Source organism: Phoca vitulina, unplaced genomic scaffold, assembly GCF_004348235.1.
Source record: "Phoca vitulina isolate PV1807 unplaced genomic scaffold, GSC_HSeal_1.0 scaffold6, whole genome shotgun sequence".
Lineage (NCBI taxonomy): Eukaryota > Metazoa > Chordata > Mammalia > Carnivora > Phocidae > Phoca > Phoca vitulina.
Genome location: NW_022589709.1, coordinates 41155824 through 41175835, shown reverse-complemented (window position 1 = coordinate 41175835; position 20012 = coordinate 41155824). Strand labels below are relative to the sequence as shown.

The following is a 20012-nucleotide window of genomic DNA, read 5'->3' as shown; positions in this document are numbered from 1 at the left end:
TTTTTTCTTTTTTTTTTAAATTTAAAAAAGATTTTATTTATTTATTTGACAGAGAGAGAGAGAGCGAGAGAGGGGACACAAGCAGGGGGAGCGGGAGAGGGAGAAGCAGGGTTCCCGCCGAGCAGGGAGCCCAATGGGGCCTCGATCCCAGGACCCCGGGATCATGACCTGAGCCGAAGGCAGATGCTTAACCATAGAGCCACCCAGGCGCCCCCCTGTCTATTTCCTCTGCTCACACACAGTCGGACTACACTTACAAAACAGACTCAAAGATGGAATTATCAAGATGGTGACAGTAGAGCATGAAACTAAGTGTGGGGCCACATGCGACTGCAGAGGTCACATGCCCACGAATCAGTCCTGCCCTCGTCCATCTGGGCCTTTCTCCATCCTACCCAGCACCCTCCAAAGACAAGTCCAAGGCTGCCTCTGCTCCAAGGAAGTGCCCATGCTCTGCTCTGCTCCAAAGATCTCTGAAGTGGTTTCCTCCTAGTACTTTGCAGAAGTCTCTGAGAACAGTTTCTATTTCCTATTAGTCCTTTAATCTCCTATTAGTTTATGAGTTTCTTAAAAGCAAGGGCTACATCTTCTCATCCCAGGATCCACCACATGAATTACACATAATAAATGCTTAATAAATGTTTGCTGACAATGAATAAAAAGAACAGAGAGAAGAGCACTGCTATCTTGAAGCCACATGCAATGTTTCCCCAAGCTGCATTCTTTTTTCCATCAGAGCAGGAATCACCTTGTGCACTAGTCCAAGATCTCCAGGTGGCTGACCAATGCCTTCTTGTTTTCCTTTTCAGTTTCTAAATTAGTCTTTACGTTGCTCCTTCTAAGGACATTCCCTTTGGAAATTATCATTGGATTTTGGTAATACATATATTTTTTAGTTTCTAAAAATGTATGAATTTACTAATTTTTTTCAAGTATTTAGATAAAAGCCTATGTGTTTTGGTTTGTTTTGGTTTTGGGGTTTTTTTCTTTTTTTTGGTTTTGTTTTGTTAAAGAAACTATTTTGATGAAGAAAAAATAAATAAATCTGAAAATACTTTCCACACATTTTAGTTTAAAAAATAATTTAACTTACTGTATGATAGTGCTTTTCAGAATGACTTTTGGACAATTCTCTGTGTTTAAGCAAGTTATCCAAGATCTTCATGGAACTACTTTGATAAAGAAGTTGAACCACTTGATAAGAATCTTGAACTGCTCACACTGGCTGAGTACATATATCACCCCCAAGAAAAGAGGTCCAATTTACACTTTTCTTCCCTCCCAAACACAAACATCCCCCTTTTGTAAAAGTATTTTGAGCTGGAAACTCAAAATGCTCACTTGCACTTGTGGGAGAAGCTGCTTTTAACAAACACTATTAAGTGGAAAAAATTTAAACAGCAAAACATTAATTAAAAAAATGCACCACAGACACTGCATCACTAAGAAAGCCAGTAACTTTACTGAATTGTCTGCAAAATACAAATTATACCTTATTTCCAGCAGGAGAAACTTTTGAAAATTCCCCACTTTTATTCACTACAGACAGCTGAATGAAGTCCCTTGAGATACACAGATGTGGTTTAACTTAGTTATAACATCTTGTCATCTAGTGGCGACAAAGTCCAGCTTATGCCGCTGTGAGCCTCTATTTGAATATTTGTTGCAAATGCTTGTATGCCCTCATTTACAAGCTATTTTAATTACTGTCATGTAATGGAAACAAGTCCCCAGAAAAAGAAAAAGAAGAAAAATGATACAGCAAACCATCTGAAGCAATCCAAGTCCTATGCCTACAGTGACCCGGGTCTGCGAGAGAACACTGGTACTGCATTCAGACCACAACAGAATCCATCACTTAGCTGACCTCTCTGAATTAAACTGAGGTATGAATCAATTTGAGGTATGACTAGGGAAGGCAAGATGCAATACCCGATTATGAAAAAAACCAAAATGGACAGATTGAATGTAGAAGATATGTGGCTTGGATTGCTCCACATCTTTGGTTAAAACATACTAAGAAAAGCCTTTAATTACATCTGTAGTCTGAGTCTGAAGCATTCTAACAGACACCAGTATTCCATCAATCTTCCAAAGATCTGTGGTGGCAGGAAATTGACGCCATCACAGCAGATGGCACAAATGGGAACAGATGAAGTATGCCATGCTTAGGCAACAGCCTTTACTGAGGGTTCAAGTGGCTGCTTCTTTAAAAAAGAATTTTTTTTTTTTAAAGAAAGAAATTACAAAGCATTTACCCTCTGGAAAAACAAACAAAAGCATAATGGGGGCAAAAAACGCTAGCTCTAAATTAAAAGATGGGTGTGTAAGAAAAACGAATACATCGAAAGTGAGAGGGCAGACGTTCTTTAAAAAAAGTGTATTGGAATTCTTTTCTTTCTCACTTTTAGTCAACCTTAAAATGATCTGAGGATGATAGGTATTTTCATATTCATCATTACAAAATGCTAAATTCCACCTTTGGGAAAAAAATAAGCCATTTTACTAAAAAACACAATTTTAAAAAAGGTTGAAATAAACAGCCTTCCACTCACCAATGCATACAATATACAGGGTGTGCAGCCTCCCTATATTGCATCAGTGTTACCAGTATTTAAGCTTAATATTACCAAAAATCTTTTAAAATAGGATCAGCTATAACAATATTTGTAGCTGTGTAAAATGCTACTTAGGGTTCTTTTACTTGCAATGAAGAATGTTGCCTACAACGTTACTCTAGGATGGGTTATGTAAAATCATACTCCCTCAGGGCTCTGCCCTAAACTCCTGAATACAAAGGATTTACTGCAATAAAAACCCAAAACCATACTAGCTTTGCAAATACAACAAATGGTAAATTACAGATAAGGTAGAAGGGTAAAGATAGACAGTGATTGTTTACAGAAAGTGACTCATCACAATCAAAATTGTGCTTTTTCTCATTAAATCATCTTAAAAAATTCTCAGATTATCCCTTCGCCTATCTTGCTACCACTTTATATGAATTCAGTAGTGGGAACAAGAGATGACTGGCATCCATTTTCAAGTGATTCTGTTCTTTTCATGTTCTTATAAAACTATTGTCAGAACTGCTATAAATAGCCAAGGCTTCTGCTGGTACTTTAGCTTACTTTATCTTCAGCATTATAAATTCACTTTTCCTTTGTTGCTGAGGCAAATTGCAGGTAAAAAATTAATATGGCTATTTTTTCATATTTTCACATAACGACCCTTTCCCACCCACTGGTAAATTTCTGCTGATATTGATAAAGTGTTTTGAAATGACAAAGAACATTTGTGACATGTTTGCATATTTTATACACATCAAGTTATAAGGATGGTTGTAAGGATGGGATCAAGTCTATGGTGAGGAAAATGACTTTCTTAGATTTTCCCCTGTGTGAATAAGTATATGTGTGTGTGTGTGTGTGTGTGTGTGTGTGTGTGTATGTGTGTGTGTGTGTTTTCAGGATGATTCTCTGTTTTTCCTCTGCATAAATGATTTTCTTTCATGTTCCATGGATACCTTGAGTAGTGGGATATATGGAAAGGTTGAAAGATTTTTTTTTGTTTTGTTTTTAGTATATAAAATGTCCGTACAAGGCAGGCTAGCATCCTATACGGATACAACCAAAGGTGCGATGTGGTCTAATTGTGGATTTCAGATCAAGTTAAGAAAATACAGCCTAGTTAGTAAGGTCTCTTGGCTTTTGCCACCCAGCGGCAGCCTTTTACAGTGGGAAACACATAGCAACTATGCAAGTGAAAGAAAAGGATGGATAAGAGATGTCCTAGACGTGCTATAGCAGTGTCGATCTTACTGTCTGGATCTTCGTTGCTGTGTATGTCAATGCACATGAGTGGAGATGAATCGACAGATCTTCACATTCCAAGAGAAGGAAAATCATTCCTAGATTGAAATCTCTTTTAAGCAATATATATCAACTTTTTTTTTTTTATGGCACTCACTTTTTAAAGGGTCTGAAAATTAATCCCTTATAGACGAATATTAGACAAGAGTCATCGTTATTTTTTGAAAAATTTAAAAAAAGGGACATAGAGAGGTTCTTTAATGGGATTTCTTGAAATGGCTATTAAATCTCTTTATTGAAGAAAAAAATAGATGACATACATGCTTTATGCAGAAGTGACATTTGGGGGTCCTGACACACCGGGATTGTTCAACAGGCCTATATTGCTGACAAGATTGTTGAGGGTCAGTTAAAATAATTAAAAATGGATGACAAAGCAACTATCCCTTTACCTGCTTCCTTCTTGTCTAGCACCCAGGCTTTCACATTTTTCTTCTGTGGGAATTTATAACTTGTGCGTTGAGTAAACGCCATATCACTGGTTTCTAGGGCCATATTTGCAGGACTTGTGCCCCAACACAGCTTCTCTATTCTGGGCATGTTTCTAAAAAGTGTCTCAAATTCTAGGCTGAAAACCAACCAGATAATTTAGGATCCGGGCAAGTTAGGGTATGCACTTACTGAATTCCAAGATGCATGGTGAAATGGTGAGATCAGAAAGGGGCCCTGCATTTGATAATAATGCAAAAACAAAAACAAAAAATAGCATGAAAGAAACTCATTAGTATATACAATGGATGTCAGTTGACCCAATAGATTGCTAATGTATTAAAAACAATTTAGGGTGTTGCAATGTGATATGTTCTAATCCCACAGGTTATCCTTTGACAGCTGACCTTGAACTTATAAAATGTATGCAGAGTAAAAGAAAACCGAAAGAAAATAGTTACTCAAATGTGCAACTGCACAAATATACCCCCCTCCCGCTATTAAGATAACAAAACTTCTGCTATTACCATAATATTATATATATTAGAAAGCTATACACAAGCATGTTAATTTCACAGATTTTTTAAAAGATTCTTAATATTTTATATAATTAGAAATACACATTTCAAAAACAAAACTTCTACAAAGAGAAAACAGTTATCTTGGTTAGCAAAGCATGGAGTTCCTCATGGCTTAGGGTAGTGCTTTCTATACAAAAAGTCCTTTTTGGTTTTTTACAGGACTGTTTAAAATATTAGCGAAGCTATCAAGGGGGAAAAAAACACATTTTGGCTTAAGTAAACTACAAAAAGCCACAAATGCTTTGCAAACTCTGTCTTACCTTTTATATGAAAATAAGCAAAATGTAATGTACATATTTTTATATTTTTATTTAATAAGAGATGCAGACCCAGATTTATTTATTTATTTAATTAAATACGTTAGCCCTCAAACTCCACATTTTTTTTTTTTTTAAATAGGTATGGTCCTCTTTTAATGGTCGTTGATCCTTTTTAATGAGTGCCATACGCCAATGATATGCGTGCAGGTTTGTGAGCGCGTTCTCAGGATGTTAGGTGACCTGGTGTGTTCCTAACATTTACCAATGGCCACCCTTTGCCGGGTCTGTCCAAAACATCTATACATTTTTCTATATGTTGCATAACAGCTGCTCTCTCTTTCAGTAAAGATCTGCCGCTTTTGGCAAATGTTTCCTTTTGTCTATTTACATGTAAATAACGTTGAACCTGCAACATGACACTATCTATTGTAACATACATTTTGCAAAGGAGCACAACAGTGAAAAGAAGTTAGCCTTAAAATCTATTTTGTACAAGTGTTCTGTTGTACAACTCAAGTGCTAAGCTTATCTCAGCATTTCTGTTTATCTTTATACTGTATCACTGAGGCAATTTAAAAGTACTTTTACAAAACAGAGTACCTGACTTTTTTTTTTTTCCACACACAGCACATATAATGCATATCGACCCCCCTTCCCCATTAAGGTATAGCACACACACACACTGCAAGAAAAAAAAAAAAAAAACTATTAAGTAATAATCTGATCATGTTGCCCATCCTTCAGAGAGTCGCATGCGCTTGACTGAGGGACTTTCCCTTTCGTCCGGCGAAGGTCTGGTGAGTCCAATGGGGGAGTGGAATTCATTCCGGTGATCCTCTCGGTCGCTCCCGTCGTACGAACTGCTACAGCTGCTCAAGCTGTCAACAGGAGATCTCCCCGCCTCGTGGCGCGTGTGTTGTGGGTATCTCGAAGGGGTGGTGGTACGGTCTCTAGGAGGAGAAACAGGTTCTGACTTGATGTTGAGGCTTTGAGTAGAAGGCAGGGAGAGATTTGAACTCTGAGATAAATGAGTGCTAGTGCAAGCTCTGTAGGAGGAAAGGAAACCCAGTTACAGATGGAGGAGGCCTGGAGCCCCCAGGAACTCACAATTACATCAAACATCAGCTTCAAGACTCGCATAGACACCGGAGCATGCCCAGAGGGAGGAGAGCGTGCCTGGAAGCACTCGGGGGGCAGCGCCTTCTCAGAGCCATTGAGGATGCCTGGGAGTAATTACAGTATTTAACGGGGCCAGGCCTCGGGAATCATACCTCTAGTCTGTGACAGGCTCCCTACACCTACAGGTTACCGGCTCAGAGAGGCTTAACATGACATGCTGGAAAACGCATTTTCTGTGTCTATGGAATTTCTCCCTAGACTAGTTCCAAAGTATAACTTAAGATTTAAGATATAACATTTAGCTTTTGAATGAGACGTCTCCGATTTACTAATGCATGTGTGTGGAAATTATTGTAAAAACTTGTGACGGATATAAAATGCGTCCCTCCACAAAATAAGCACGTACACATGAAGTTGTACGGTCTTCAGAGAGAGTGAAGAGAGTTCAAATTTCAAATGAATAAATCCCTAAAATGCTACATTTAACTGTATCTGGTGAAAAGCTTGGAGGGGGGAAAGATGGGGAAGGAGGTTGAAAATGATCTGCAGAAAAGTTTAGTGTTGGCTTTAAAAACACTTAGACTTCCTACCCCACTAACACTGGTCAGTCGCTGGACTTTCTTCATCCTTTCTCAGTTACATGGGATGCAAGTGGTGTCTATTTTCCACAAGTACCTCAGCTTCATCACTGCCAGTCTCTCCCTGCTGGGGTACGTAGTAGGATATCACTCAGCCTCTAGTTATAATTGGCATGAGTTGAGGAATCTGGATTTGTCTAAGGAAAGGCTGTTGTAAAGAGGATCTAGTGTGATTTTATTGCGTTTATAAGCCTTAATCCTCATTTATTCCAGGAGAGTGTAACTTTCCCTTTTTCCACAATGTGGAAGAATTTAGATACTTGAAACTCTGGAGGGAAAAGCATTAAGCCCTTAGGTGTCGATTGGCAATCGCAAGGACTTTGATCAGGATGAACCGGAAGGACACTGCTGACATCAATTTTAACATGCTCGTACTGCTCTTGCATTCTGATGGCATTGACATCCGTGGCTAGAGTCAGCACTACTTGCCCACATTGTCAAGAAAGTACAGATATCTCTCCTAGTGAGCAGTCACAGTGAAGAATAATCCATACAGATACACCCGTTCTAGACAAAGGAAAGTGAGCCCACCTGCTCGTGGACGTGATTATGTTACTTCCAAATGGAGAGAATTAGGTGACATTAAAAAGTCATTACGAGCAGTGAGAAAAAAAAATATATATATATATTCAGAGGAAAAAGTGGAATAACTTGGGGCTGGCTTTTTGGGAGATGCAATTCAGGCTCAAGATGTATAGAGATATAAAATTAGTCAAAATGAGTTTATCTTTGAGTGATGTTTTATACAAAGGCACCACCTACTGGCAAAGAATTACTTTCCTTCTCTTATTAATAGATGAGCTAATGTGTAAAATGACCTAAAGGAGAGTTACTTTTTTCCCTAATAATTAGCCTTTCTTTCTCTGGCTTTTATGTTATAGAATCAAAACAGTCTTAGCCTTTATATCAAGTTACCACATTGAGTGCATATGATTTCCAATCACCTGTTTATACTTGTCATTATTTATTTGTAGTTTTTCTTTTACAGTCTATATTACTTTACTAATTTTCTAAGAGTTTAATTAAGTAATCTTTAAATCAAGAAGATATTAAGACAGGGTGGGGGGAAACACCTGTATTTCAAAAGGACCCATAATGGTGGGCTATTTTATCTTGGTTCAAAGTTACTTAATGATTCATTTTGATGTCAGAGGAAATAATCTTTTGATTTCTGGAAGAAAGAATTTTCCTGGCTCTGGATGAGAAAGACTATTTCACTAAAATTTAATTAAATGCTTCTACTATGAATCACACAACTCTTTAATAATGAACGTCAATTAGCAGTCTGAAAACAAAGTGGCATATCAACAAATACTTTTGACTGCCCTTTGACATTTCGATTGCTTCTTCACAGGCAGGGAGACATGGACAATTAGACAAAAAGTTTGGTGAGTTGGACTAGTATAAGCAGTTAATCTGGATCAATTAAGCAAAAAACAGTATAATCAAAATGCTGTTTCTTTTAGAAGCTGCATTATCTACTTATTTACTGTATCTACAATTGTGAACTGGCTTGTATGGGTTTTGTTGCATCTCTTCCCCATAAGAGATATAACACTTCTTGTTTATCCCTTCCTATAAACAAACAGGCTAGTCCCTAAGTTTACTTTTTGGTGGCATTTCATTTGACACTGAAAGCATATATGAAGCATTTTGAGTAGTTCTGGGGACACTAAATCCACAGTAATGAAATGTACGTGATGACTGAGATTCACCTTCATTATACTGTGGCAGAGGATTCCAAATAGAATGAAATGTAATTGGCTAGTCTCTTGTTATCAAACTATTATCTTGAAAAGAAAAAGCATGAAAAATCACTTAGCTGTATACATGCTAGATTCAGATACAAGCATGTTGGTCTGCTTGTTCTTGAGAACAAAACTTTTATAGACACAGATAATTGTGAAATATTCCATGTGTGTGGGTGAGAAAGAGGTGGGTGGGGAGACAGAAGCCAGATATGCAAGTTGCCCATATCAAATCCTGCTGCAAGTTTTCATGTGCTACACATGCCTTCCAACTGGGAAAACACCTACCCTTCCCCATAATTGCTCCGAAATGAAACATGACTGGATAGTTTTATTCAAATTTCTTACTGCCTCTGCCTGGAAATTACACTATCAAACTATATTTAACTTAACCTTTTAAAAGTTGTCTTTAAACACCCACATCAACAAAGATGGTGTATAGAAATGCTTCCAGAAAACAGGCTGCCCTTTTTTAAAGGTGATATGAGAAAAACGCTTAAAAATTTGAGGGTCATTTTCTCAAATATTCCTATTCAAATGATTGTCGCTAACCTCAATGGCAAGTTCCTTCTGCCAGTCATCCCTGCTTCCTGCATCAGATCAGTGTATGCCGTTTATCTGACTCGGTTAGATAAAACCAAATACTAGATAGAGTTAAAACTGCGGCTTCAAAGAATTAAAGGTATTTCCATTCACAAAACACGAAGAGCTCTTTTATACTCTTAATTTTGGGAAAGAAATGTGGTGACCATCTTGGGCTGCTGGGAATATCTGCTTTGGAGGAGCTGAAATATATTTTACTCTACTCCGAACACTGTATCTATATAAAGGAATGTGAACCCACCACACAAGAACATGAGGATACTGTAGCCTAAAAAAATACTGATCTTTTGAATTAATTCACACTGTAAGGAATAATAATAAAAATAAATATAATTTATTTTATTTTACATAAATATCACAACTTGGGATTAAAAAAATAGTTTAACATTTAATTGTGTGAACATGGGCTAGTCCATCTGAGGGAACCTCCTTTTGAAAAAGCTACCGTGTTTGTGTGTGTGTGTGTGAGAGAGAGAGAGAGAGGAAGGAAGGAAGGAAGGAAGGCAGGCTGGCCAAAATTAGAAGGACTGGAAGGGGTATCCTATCTATTTGAGGGATAAAGGAAGTGATTAAGTGCAATGAAAACTCATAGACTAAGTTCAGAGTCAAATCATGCACCATGAGAACCGTTGTTGAAAGAAACCAGAACTAAACAAAATGCTTCATCCTTGGCTGTTGTAATTTGGTTCCTCTCTAGGCCAGTTCTCTCCTTTCTCATTTACTGAAGTCTTTATTAAGGGCAGCAGAGAATTAGATTCTTCCCATGTAATAGAAGGGACTTTTAAGATTACAGTATAGTGTTACTAAAGACAAAAGAAAGCCACATTCAGAGAAAATAATACGGCTTTTGACATTGATAATTTCTAAGGAAATCTAGTCCTCTATTGGATGAATTTTGTGAAAAATGAGAAGTGAACAGCTGCCTTTATCTTTGCCAAGAAGCCCGTACAGTGGATTCACTGCTTAGCCATAGCAGTGCAATGCCGCACGTATGTATTTCAAGATTGCCTGGATGGTATCGTGTACTTAGTGATAATTACCTTAAAAAGTTATTGCAATAAATGTCTACTTGCACAGTTAACAATTCTGAGAAAATTTAAATGTTCTAAAAGGAGAAACTCCGTTGCTGATCAATATTTAATAGAGCTTCAAAGCTAACAATCTTTTAAGAAAGCACAGCAACAATGTCATGTGAATTTATTTTATTGCTTACATGAAAGGTTAGATTTTCAACAATGAGCAGGATGCACATAAGCAAACAGTGAATGGAGGAAGACTCCATTACTAGAGCACTAATCTATGTGAAATCAATTCCACAAGAAAGCTAGGAGGGCAGGGAAGGTGAGAGATGAAGTTGTGGTATCAGGCAGTGATTTTTATTCTAATCAGTGTTTTATTCTCATTATCTCTTTAGAAACAGAAGTATAGAGCTAGCTAACTATTCTAACCAAATGACTCAGCAGAAAAGTAAAAGCGAGGTAGACATATAGAATGTTTCTAAAATATAAACTCTTATCTTTCAATATTTTATAACTTCCTAGTATTTTCTTCTGAAGATTAATTGCAGTTATGGAGTTATTAGTTAAACCTAAAGTCAGATCTTTGATTCACGTTTTAAGCTTAAAAAAAACTATCTGTTTTACAAGTAGTGTGAATTATGAATTCAGGGCTTTTTAAAGGTTTGAACATTTCCATAGATAAATGACAGGAGTCATTTCTATGATAAAGACATTTCTCAAAATTGCCACAAGGGGGCAGAAATACACATTCTGATTTCAGAAAACAACAGAAATTATTTTTATACCCAAATTTAGGTAATTAGTGTATGTACATATACACATATATTTATATTGGTACAATATCTATAAATATATAACCATATGATGAGTACATTATAAATATATGAAATCAATAGAATAGGAGATCCTGTAAGTACTAGGTTAAGGTTAGCATGAATTATATGGTGTAAGCTGAATGATAAGGATTCACAAATATCTCAAAATTTAAAGAACTTGTAAGTGTCTTCTTATGTCCCACGTTAGTTAACGAAAAGTTAACTAAATGAAAGTTTTTCATTGATCGAAGTGGAAACCAATATAGCCTAAAACAATAGGGAAATAATTTATCTCATTATCACAGAGCTCCCCTCCTCTCAAAAAATAAGGAAAGTAATATTTAACCGACTTAAAAAGATACTGATCTGAATAATTACTTTCACATTCTGATAAAGTAGAATTTTACATCCTTTAATGGGACACTAGAGCACAGTATTTAGAGACTCTTTTTGTCATCCAAAAATGCATTCTCAAAGTGTTTTATAAAAGAAATAATATTGCTTACCCCAGCTGACTGAGGGCCGATGGCGGCATGTTATGTAGGTGTTGCTGTTGCCAGCCAGTTACTGACCCAAGATGAAGAGCGCTGGCGGTGTTAAACCCAGACAGAGATGACAGGTCTGCACTACTCAGAGAGTACTCTAGATCAATAAATAAAACAATAAGGGAAAATACTTAATTTGAAAATTATCGAATGGTAAATACACATTTCCAATTTAAAAATATTCTATTAGTATCACTTAATGATTATTATAAATTCTCTTATTCTGGGGGGAGAAGGAGATAAAGCATCAGGAGCAATTTTAATTTAAAAGAGATGTATCCTATGCCAAAAAATAAGTATTCCATGAAAGCTTTGAAGTAGTACAGCTTGCAATTTTAGTTTATTAGAACTACAGTCTGGCATTACAGTGTATACGTATTTGATGATCTAGAAATGTTTTTTAAACAATCCTGAGAAAGTGAGCTTTCTATTACATCAAAGGAATAATGGCTCATTTTCCTTGAAATTGGTCTTTTATACTGAATTCAGGTTGGGTTAATAAAACTTTCAGTCACTTATAAAAGAAAAATATGGATATTCACTTTGTCTTAGTAACACATAGATAATGGTATAGTCTCTGGACACCACAGGTATTAAAGGAAGTTTCCTAATAGACTAAAATGTAGTATCTTTTTTTATCTTGCTTTTTAATAAAAAGTATTTAATGTACTATTTGAACATGGCAAAGCTACTCACCGGTACCATATGTTGTTGAAATGGCTGATGGATATCCTCCCATCCCCTGTCCTGGTAAAGTAGGAGTTGCTACGGAAACCACTGGGGTAGCCAATGACTGAGCAGACTGGGAGTTATTTATCCTTTGATTCTTTTAAAGTAAATAAAGAGACATTATTGAAAAAAATTTTTAAAGTTAAAAATATTAGATTTCAGTATTAGTTTTGCATATAAAGAAATAACTTGGTACAAATCTCATGAAATTAATCATTTAACATGTGTCTCTATGAACTCTGCCAACCCTATCATTTACAATCCTTCAAGAGACCAGTTGTTGCCATAGTAACCCATTACATCAGTATCTCCTAGGCAACTGAACTAGTAACAAGTACCATAAGCTTTATTATGGGTAAAAACAGACTATGTTGAAAACTGATGAAATATGTATACTGTACTCCATTGTTTCAGTTTTTATTCAAATGCAAATTAAAAAAAAATTAAAATCAACCATGGTGGTTTTTATGCTCAGTTCTATATACAGCAGAGCAGATGGGCAGAATTTCATGCTACACTCTGACCAGCAGGTGGTGCTCTGACCACTTTTTTCAGATTCTTCTAAACTTCCCTCAGAACTAGATGGCAAAGCAGCTAACATGTATATTTAACTCCTTACAGCAAGAAGATTAAAGATTCACATAAAGATCATGAGACTTTTAATTCTTAGAAAAATAAGTATCTTCGTGGTTTAAATAACTAAGGAAATTATTTTTGTTAGAATTTTACTATAAATTAAGTCCTAAAATAAATTGAAAACATGGTCTTCACGTTACAAAGGCTGAGACAGAAAAATAAATAACCTGACATTCTTTTCACCTATGTGTGATACTTGAAATTAATGGCATTTAAATATGATTCATTTGGACACACTATGGTAACTTCTGAAACCCTCCCATTTTCTTAGAGCCACTCCACCTACAAGTCACCTTGGGTTTCTCCTTGCATGTGCCATTTAAGGAAGTACTCTTACTACTTACCAAAAGCAGGTCGACATCCTCAGACTGAGAGCATGGGGAAGGAGTTTTTATTAATTAGTGTCTGTAAATATTTATAATTGGGCAAAATCTTTTCAACAAAAGGCAAAGCATCTTCTGATAGACACAACAGTTCAAACAATTTTAAAACCCAGACTCTACAGATAACTCCCTACAAAGACATTCTTTGTTTCCCTTAATGAGCTGTTTGTCTCCAGACAATCTATCCAGTTTTCTGCACAGGTCAGTGTCTCAACCTTCATTATTTCAGCACCATGTTTTTGGGGAAAAAAAAAAAAGATTGTACTTTGAAACCCCACTTGCTGGAGGAGGGGGAGCGCTGCACCTGGCTGCTGGTGAGAGGCTGTACAACCACTCAGAGGATCCCTGGGAGAGCATCAGTTTTAAGGAACTTGGAATAAATCTGCTGATAGAGACAGCCTGCCATGCATGGCCCACACCACTTGGCTATGGCCCTGTGGGAGGTTTTATTTATTAGACCCAGTCTTTTCTGAAGGGAACGTTGCATATTATGTGATTTTTTTTTTTGGTTGATATTCAAAATTAATCTGCACTGTGCCATAATAAACTAATCAGCTTGCAGGACTGTTTTACCCTGAAGCTTGCCACAGAGCACAGAAAGAAAAAAAAGAAATGTGTTTGCAGAATGATCTAAATTTGTCTACTGAATCTTGGTTTTAAATGTTCTTGCTCTTAAGCAAAGCTAATTTGGAGAACATTGATGTAAGTCTCTTTGTTGTTGAATTTGGTCCCATAGTTATTATCTTCATCTTAGCCTGCAGACCCAGGAGAAAGAAAAATGATAGAGTCCAGGGATATTATTTATACTTCTTAATTAATTAATTATTTATTTTTTCTTACAGTGCCAACTTTTTTTTTTTTTTGGTGTAAAATATAACCTTTGTTCTCAGAATGCCTAGGATTTTAAAACAATTTGCTTTTGAGAGGTAGTTATTTGCATGAAGCACATATATGGAAAGATGAATTGAGGCAATGCACAGGCATGCGATATATTAATCATTGCAGTACACCTAAGAAAAGAGTGGTCAATTAACAGGAGAACGTTCATTTAGAAATCATGGAAAAGATTTCTCGTTGTCAGCACCTTGAGGACATAGGAGTTCAATATTATAAAAATCTGTTAAGAAATTCCCTATTCTGTGAGTTTGATTCTTCCATTGGTCAAACTGTATGTACCATAAGCAGAGTAATAAGTAATGATTTTTTTCTAATTATAAATTGGAGACTTTAAAAAAAGGAAATGCTTTTTTTGCCCCAGAACACCAGTTTTATAGGGGAGTTTATTGGATGTTGTTGTTTTTTTTTGTTTGTTTGTTTTTTTTTAGATGGAAAAGGGAAATGTGAACCAGTTACCAGAAATAATGGCTAAATACAAATGGGGCTCCAGCAATAGCATTGATAAGTTAATTTTCTGGGAGCACCTAAGTAATTCAAAATGTTAGAAAGATACAAAAACAGCAAAACATATACAAAACATTATCAACATTTATTTAAAATGTAGTTTCACATTACCACTGATGGCATCGTATTCTTGCTGCCTGGTGGAATAAGAACTCGGAGATCTGGTTTACGGTTATTCATCCCTAAATTCATGGGGGGAGGAGATTTTGCTTGCATATTCTTGTTCAAGTTACCAGGTGAGACCAGCAGACCTGGTGAGTTTCGGGGATTGCCATATCCGTTCCCTGTTAACACAAAACAATGAAAGCATTCAGGAATAAATCTAGACTCAAGTATGTTTCTAGAGAATACACTATAAGAGATTAAAAATAAAAGCTTAACTGGGTAAGACATACAACAAAGTCTGTAGGATGACTAACAGCCTCCATGTGAAGAGTAACCTGGTCGGTAAGTTTTTATTTAAATATTCTCTGAAGGAAGACGAAAAATGTTTTAATGAGAAGAGCTAATATATACCACCTTGCTCAGAAGTCAACATATACTTTTTTTCTGTGAAAAAAATTCAGGAAGAAAGACCGTTGTTCAGGGTCTAAGAAAGGCACAGAATCGGTCCTGCACTTTAATTGACTAGCTTGGCAGAGGTCTGGCTGGCAGGACTCACTCTTTCAGTTCAATGGTTTGGGTTTTCTTTTGTGTGTCTGTGTGTCCTCAAGTGAAGAAAGGGCATACCAGTAAGACTATAATTTCTAGGACATGCAGGAGGAGTATCCTCTTCCACAGTTTGCTGTTGAGTTCCCCTTTCCTTGGAGTGATTTCTCCGTATGGTTTTCTGATGTCTGGTTTGCCCTCCTCCCAAGTTCCGTGTATGACCCTGAAGGCTTGCTCTCCTGCTCACACAGAATTTCAGAAAGCAGGACTCCTTCTTAGGAGCTGAACTGAAGGCATGATGTCTCCACGGACATACTGATTCACCAAGGCACAAGAATAGTCATCTAATGTGGACACTGAAAGGGTTTCCGTGGATATCTGATGTTCAACCCCCTACTTACAGAACCTGATATCTGAAGGATGCCATTTCTCATAATTCAAAATACACTGCTCCATGACAGGAAGAGCTACGGAGGGAGTTGATGCAACCTTAGCTGAGGCAGAACGTCACCTGCTGGCTTTTTCCACTGCCTCTCATTGGAGAGGAATAGAGACCCACTACCCAATTTGACAATCCTTGCTGGAAAACTAGACAGTTGTTTTCTGAAGCTCTCTAAAGGAGACAGTCAAACCTCACTGTTACGGTCGGTCATCATTATCATTATCCTAAAACACAAGTGTCTATTACCCTAGGACGAATGATACTGTGTGCTACCCTGTGGGGAGGCAAGGATGTGGCCCCAGTCCTCAAAGGCCCTGCAATTCCTTTGTGGTAATCCGATATGCACATGTGTGAAATGTCCAAACCGGGACAAGGCAGCCTAGGGAGAGGTGCCCACAGAGAGATGCCACCCAGATTAAGTGTTATTGAGTTCCTAGGAGGGAAGAGATTATCCAATTAAGATTCATGTAAGAGGCAGGAATTGATGTGGGCCTTGAAAAAAGAGAAGAGATAGTAAGAAACGCTGGGCTTGTGACTGGCCTCGGGGAAAGGGCTGAGATAGGAATTGACAGAGCACGGTCAGGGACACTGTGAGCAAACTGGCTAGAAGGGAACTCATGAAAAGAAAGGAGTGTCGAAGACCTCGGAAGGACATGGAAATCTTGACTTCCAGGCTGACACATCTTGAATTTAAATGGTGGAAATGCAGACCCATGAGGGTCACAGAGCAGAGGCAGAACACAGGCCTCTAAGTGGACAGAGAGATATCCTGGCATTGGGATATCCTCTAATTTGGAAGGTCTGGGAGGATGAAGCAGTCTGGAAACCATGGTGATGGCCTGAGTTAGAGACGAGGAGGGAGTGGGAAGGCCGAGCACAGGTATATTTCAGGAAATATTTATGGAAACATCTTTTGAATTAAAATACATTTGAGGCAAACTGTGTGGAGCACATTTGTTCTTCATATCCCATTCATTTACCTGTCTCATTTTATGCATGAATAAACAGGCTGAATATATAACAAATAACTACAAGATTAAATCTGTCAATTGGGTCATCCGTAAAATTCTCCAAGTTACTGGGGGAAAAATAAAAATAAACGAATCCCCCCCCCACCCCCAACCAAAACATGTGTCAAGGACACAGTAGTTTCTTAGGAAATGTTGGTTGAATTTGAATATAAATTACTCTTCTATAATAAAACTTCATTGAAAGTAGCTAAATTCTCTACAGCTGGCTAAATATGTCAAAAACCAAAATTTTCTTTTCCAGTTAATTTGGACAGTTTTTGGTGGCAAAAGTTATTATATGAAACAAATACATTTACCTAGTATCATTAGGAGATACACAAAGAATATGTTTACTTACAAAAATGCTTGATAAAATAGAGTTTATATTTAATGTGTCTTAACTGAATCATTCTTGTGAATATGTTAAGGCTCTAGTTTTAATTAATAGATTCTCCTGGATAAAAAGAGACTGAGAAAACCAAGACAAAATTTGCCCTATACTTTTCTGTCAGCTGAAGTTCAGTCTGATACACTCAATACATATGTCACTTATCTCTTAAGCCTGCGTGAGATCTGGTTTAAATAAACAATTAAATGGAAAATTAGGTGGGTAATTTCCAAAGAAGGGGGGAAAAAGTCAGTTAAGCAGTGCAATGAAGCTTGAATAGATCAGAAGAAACTAAAACCCTGGCTTGGTAGATGCCAATACTGGTTTGCATGGAGGAGTTTTTTGCTAAAAGGAAGTAAAACCGCTTTGTAAAATGTGTTGTCCTGTGATATGACAAGCACTGGGCCAGTGTGTGAAAATGGAAATGCTTCACGGATGCTCTGAGAAAAGTGTTTTTTGAAAATTAAAAGAAATTTTTTTCTACAGTAAACTCAGAAATTCCAACAAAAGCCTACATCTTTCTGCCCACATTTTATAATTTAGGGCAGCAGGAAAAAAAAAAAAACAGTAAACATACATTATAGTTTTTCATCCAATAAATGCCTCAAAACTAAAAAAAAAAAAATGGATTTGAAAAGCATTCTATTTTTCTCTTGGAATATTTCCTGTTATTTGGAAATTATGCCATTTTAGAAGATTAGTCACATATTTTAAGGTGTTTACATACTGAATATAAAATATTTTGAACCACGATGACACTTCTTAAATTCATATTTTTAGAGCATAAAGTTATTTTTAAGAACAAATAAATTCTGCCTTTTACCGGTGAATTTCTGCTGTTTTTAGCATATTGTGCCAGCTAGCATTTTGGAGCCGTATAATAACCATTTCTGTTTCCAGCCACCAAGTTGTTATTCTTTTGGCATAATATAGATTCAGGAATGCAAGACTGTGGATCCTAAACCAGCGATATAGAAACCTATCATTTGAAAATCAATGATGAATACATGCGTGTGGTTTACTGCTAAGAAGAGCCTGCATTTAAACTGGCTTGGAAACCGCGGGCCTCCTCCTCACTCAGAACGCTGTGGCCTGCGCAAGGCTGTTGTCCTACCTTAAGATAAATTCACCAAAGAGAACGGTCTCATTCAAAGTCAGGGGTCAGGGAAGTGGGAAATGCTACCTCTCAATAACCTTCTAATATACATATTCAACCTTTCTTCATGCTGTGTTTTGAAGTTACCCTCCGCCTGGACAATGATCAATTCAGATGTGACTTTATGCAGATGTCACAGTCCTCTGACCACTTAAAAGCACAAAAATTATAAAGCATGAGTGAATGGATTTCCTAATTATAGATTATAAGAAAATGAAGAACAGACTGACTTTAGAGTCAGTTCGTTTTATAGTTTGATTTGATTAAAAATATTGTTTCACATAAAATAAAACAATTTAAGCATTCACAATATAATTTGTATGAAGGATAACAGAATCGGCCTCGATTGGTTACGGGTTTCTAAACATTCATATTAAAACTAGTGTAAATATACAAAACTTGAAATGTGGTGTTAGGAGAAAAAATTTTTTTTCTCTCCAGTTAACTTGAAAACACTTGCTGCTTTTTTTTTTTTTTTATTGACTCCTATTTTAAGAAGTTGTAAATTCAAAGAACATATTCCTGGCTTAAGATGTTGTGAGGACATTTTGCCTTGTTTCACAGAGCTCAACTGAGCATGTAGCTCTCTTTGAGCCCAAAGTTCTAAAACTTTCTCTTACTTGGATGTTTAGACGTGAATCTCTTCATTTTTTCCCTCAGGACTTTCAATTATAAATACAAGCACACAAAACTAATATGCACAAAACAGATACTAGGCTTTATGAACCAAGGCTAATTTTTTCACTGGCAAATTTTTTTCTTTACTCTCCCGAATTGTCATCTTTGACTGTTCAGCTTCCTCTTCCAGCTCCCTATCCACAATCACATACCAAATCTTGTTTTCTTCAGAAACACCTCTCTCCATCCCCACTGCCACTATCCTAGGTAAGGCTTTCATCGCCATTTGACTAGGTCTTTTATCAGGTCCCTGGTCTCCAGCTGAAGGGTTCTTCACCAGACCAGACCTTAAGACAGGCTTCACAAAGGTTGTGAGCTCCTTAAAGCTGTATGCAAACTTTTGTGCACATGTGTGATAATAAATCTAAGGTACAGTCTGAAGATTTTCTCTAAAAATCTTTCTCAAGTGCTGCTTCTGTTACGTTACTTTTTCAGACCATACTTAACACTCGGGGTCAGTGCCCTGGTTGTCTCTCAGAACTGCACATAGTCTCACCCCCTCTATTTCACCTAATTTCCAATGTCCACAGCCAAGCTCACAGTCCTCTGGATATGCCTGAGTCTTTGCTCTAGCAGAGTTTGCTCTCTTCTTCTTCTTTTTTTTTTTTTTTTTAAAGATTTTACTTATTCATTTGAGAGAGAGAGAGAGAGCATGAGTGGAGGCAGGGGGAAAGGGGCAGAGGGAGAGGGAGAAGCAGACTCCCCGCTGAGCAGGGAGCCTGAGATGGGGCTCAATCCCAGGACTCTGGGATCATGACCTGAGCCGAAGGCAGACGCTTAACCGACTGAGCCACCCAGGTGCCCTGCTCTCTTGTTTAATTCAAATTCATTTTTAAGAATCAGCTAACACCCCAACTCTTTCATGAGAGTTCAGACAACCTTTCAGACAACAGCCCACCTTGAACACATTCC

At 37.1% G+C, this 20012-nt stretch overlaps 1 protein-coding gene across 6 annotated transcripts in view; it reads right to left on the bottom strand.

The window, feature by feature from the left end:
- Nucleotides 1-1439: 1439 nt before the first annotated feature.
- The window catches only part of MEF2C (myocyte enhancer factor 2C), a 151034-nt gene continuing 132461 nt past the window's right edge, over nt 1440-20012 (bottom strand). For 5 of the 6 annotated variants that reach the window (XM_032404025.1, XM_032404027.1, XM_032404023.1 and 2 more), the window contains 5 exons: nt 14890-15062; nt 13339-13362; nt 12326-12455; nt 11591-11726; nt 1440-6188 (listed from right to left, as the gene is read on the bottom strand). In XM_032404025.1, the coding sequence (XP_032259916.1) occupies nt 5867-6188; nt 11591-11726; nt 12326-12455; nt 13339-13362; nt 14890-15062 (785 nt within the window). In that variant the 3' untranslated portion in view covers nt 1440-5866. The remainder of the gene's footprint in view (nt 6189-11590; nt 11727-12325; nt 12456-13338; nt 13363-14889; nt 15063-20012) is intronic. The other variant, XM_032404026.1, reaches the window with a different exon arrangement.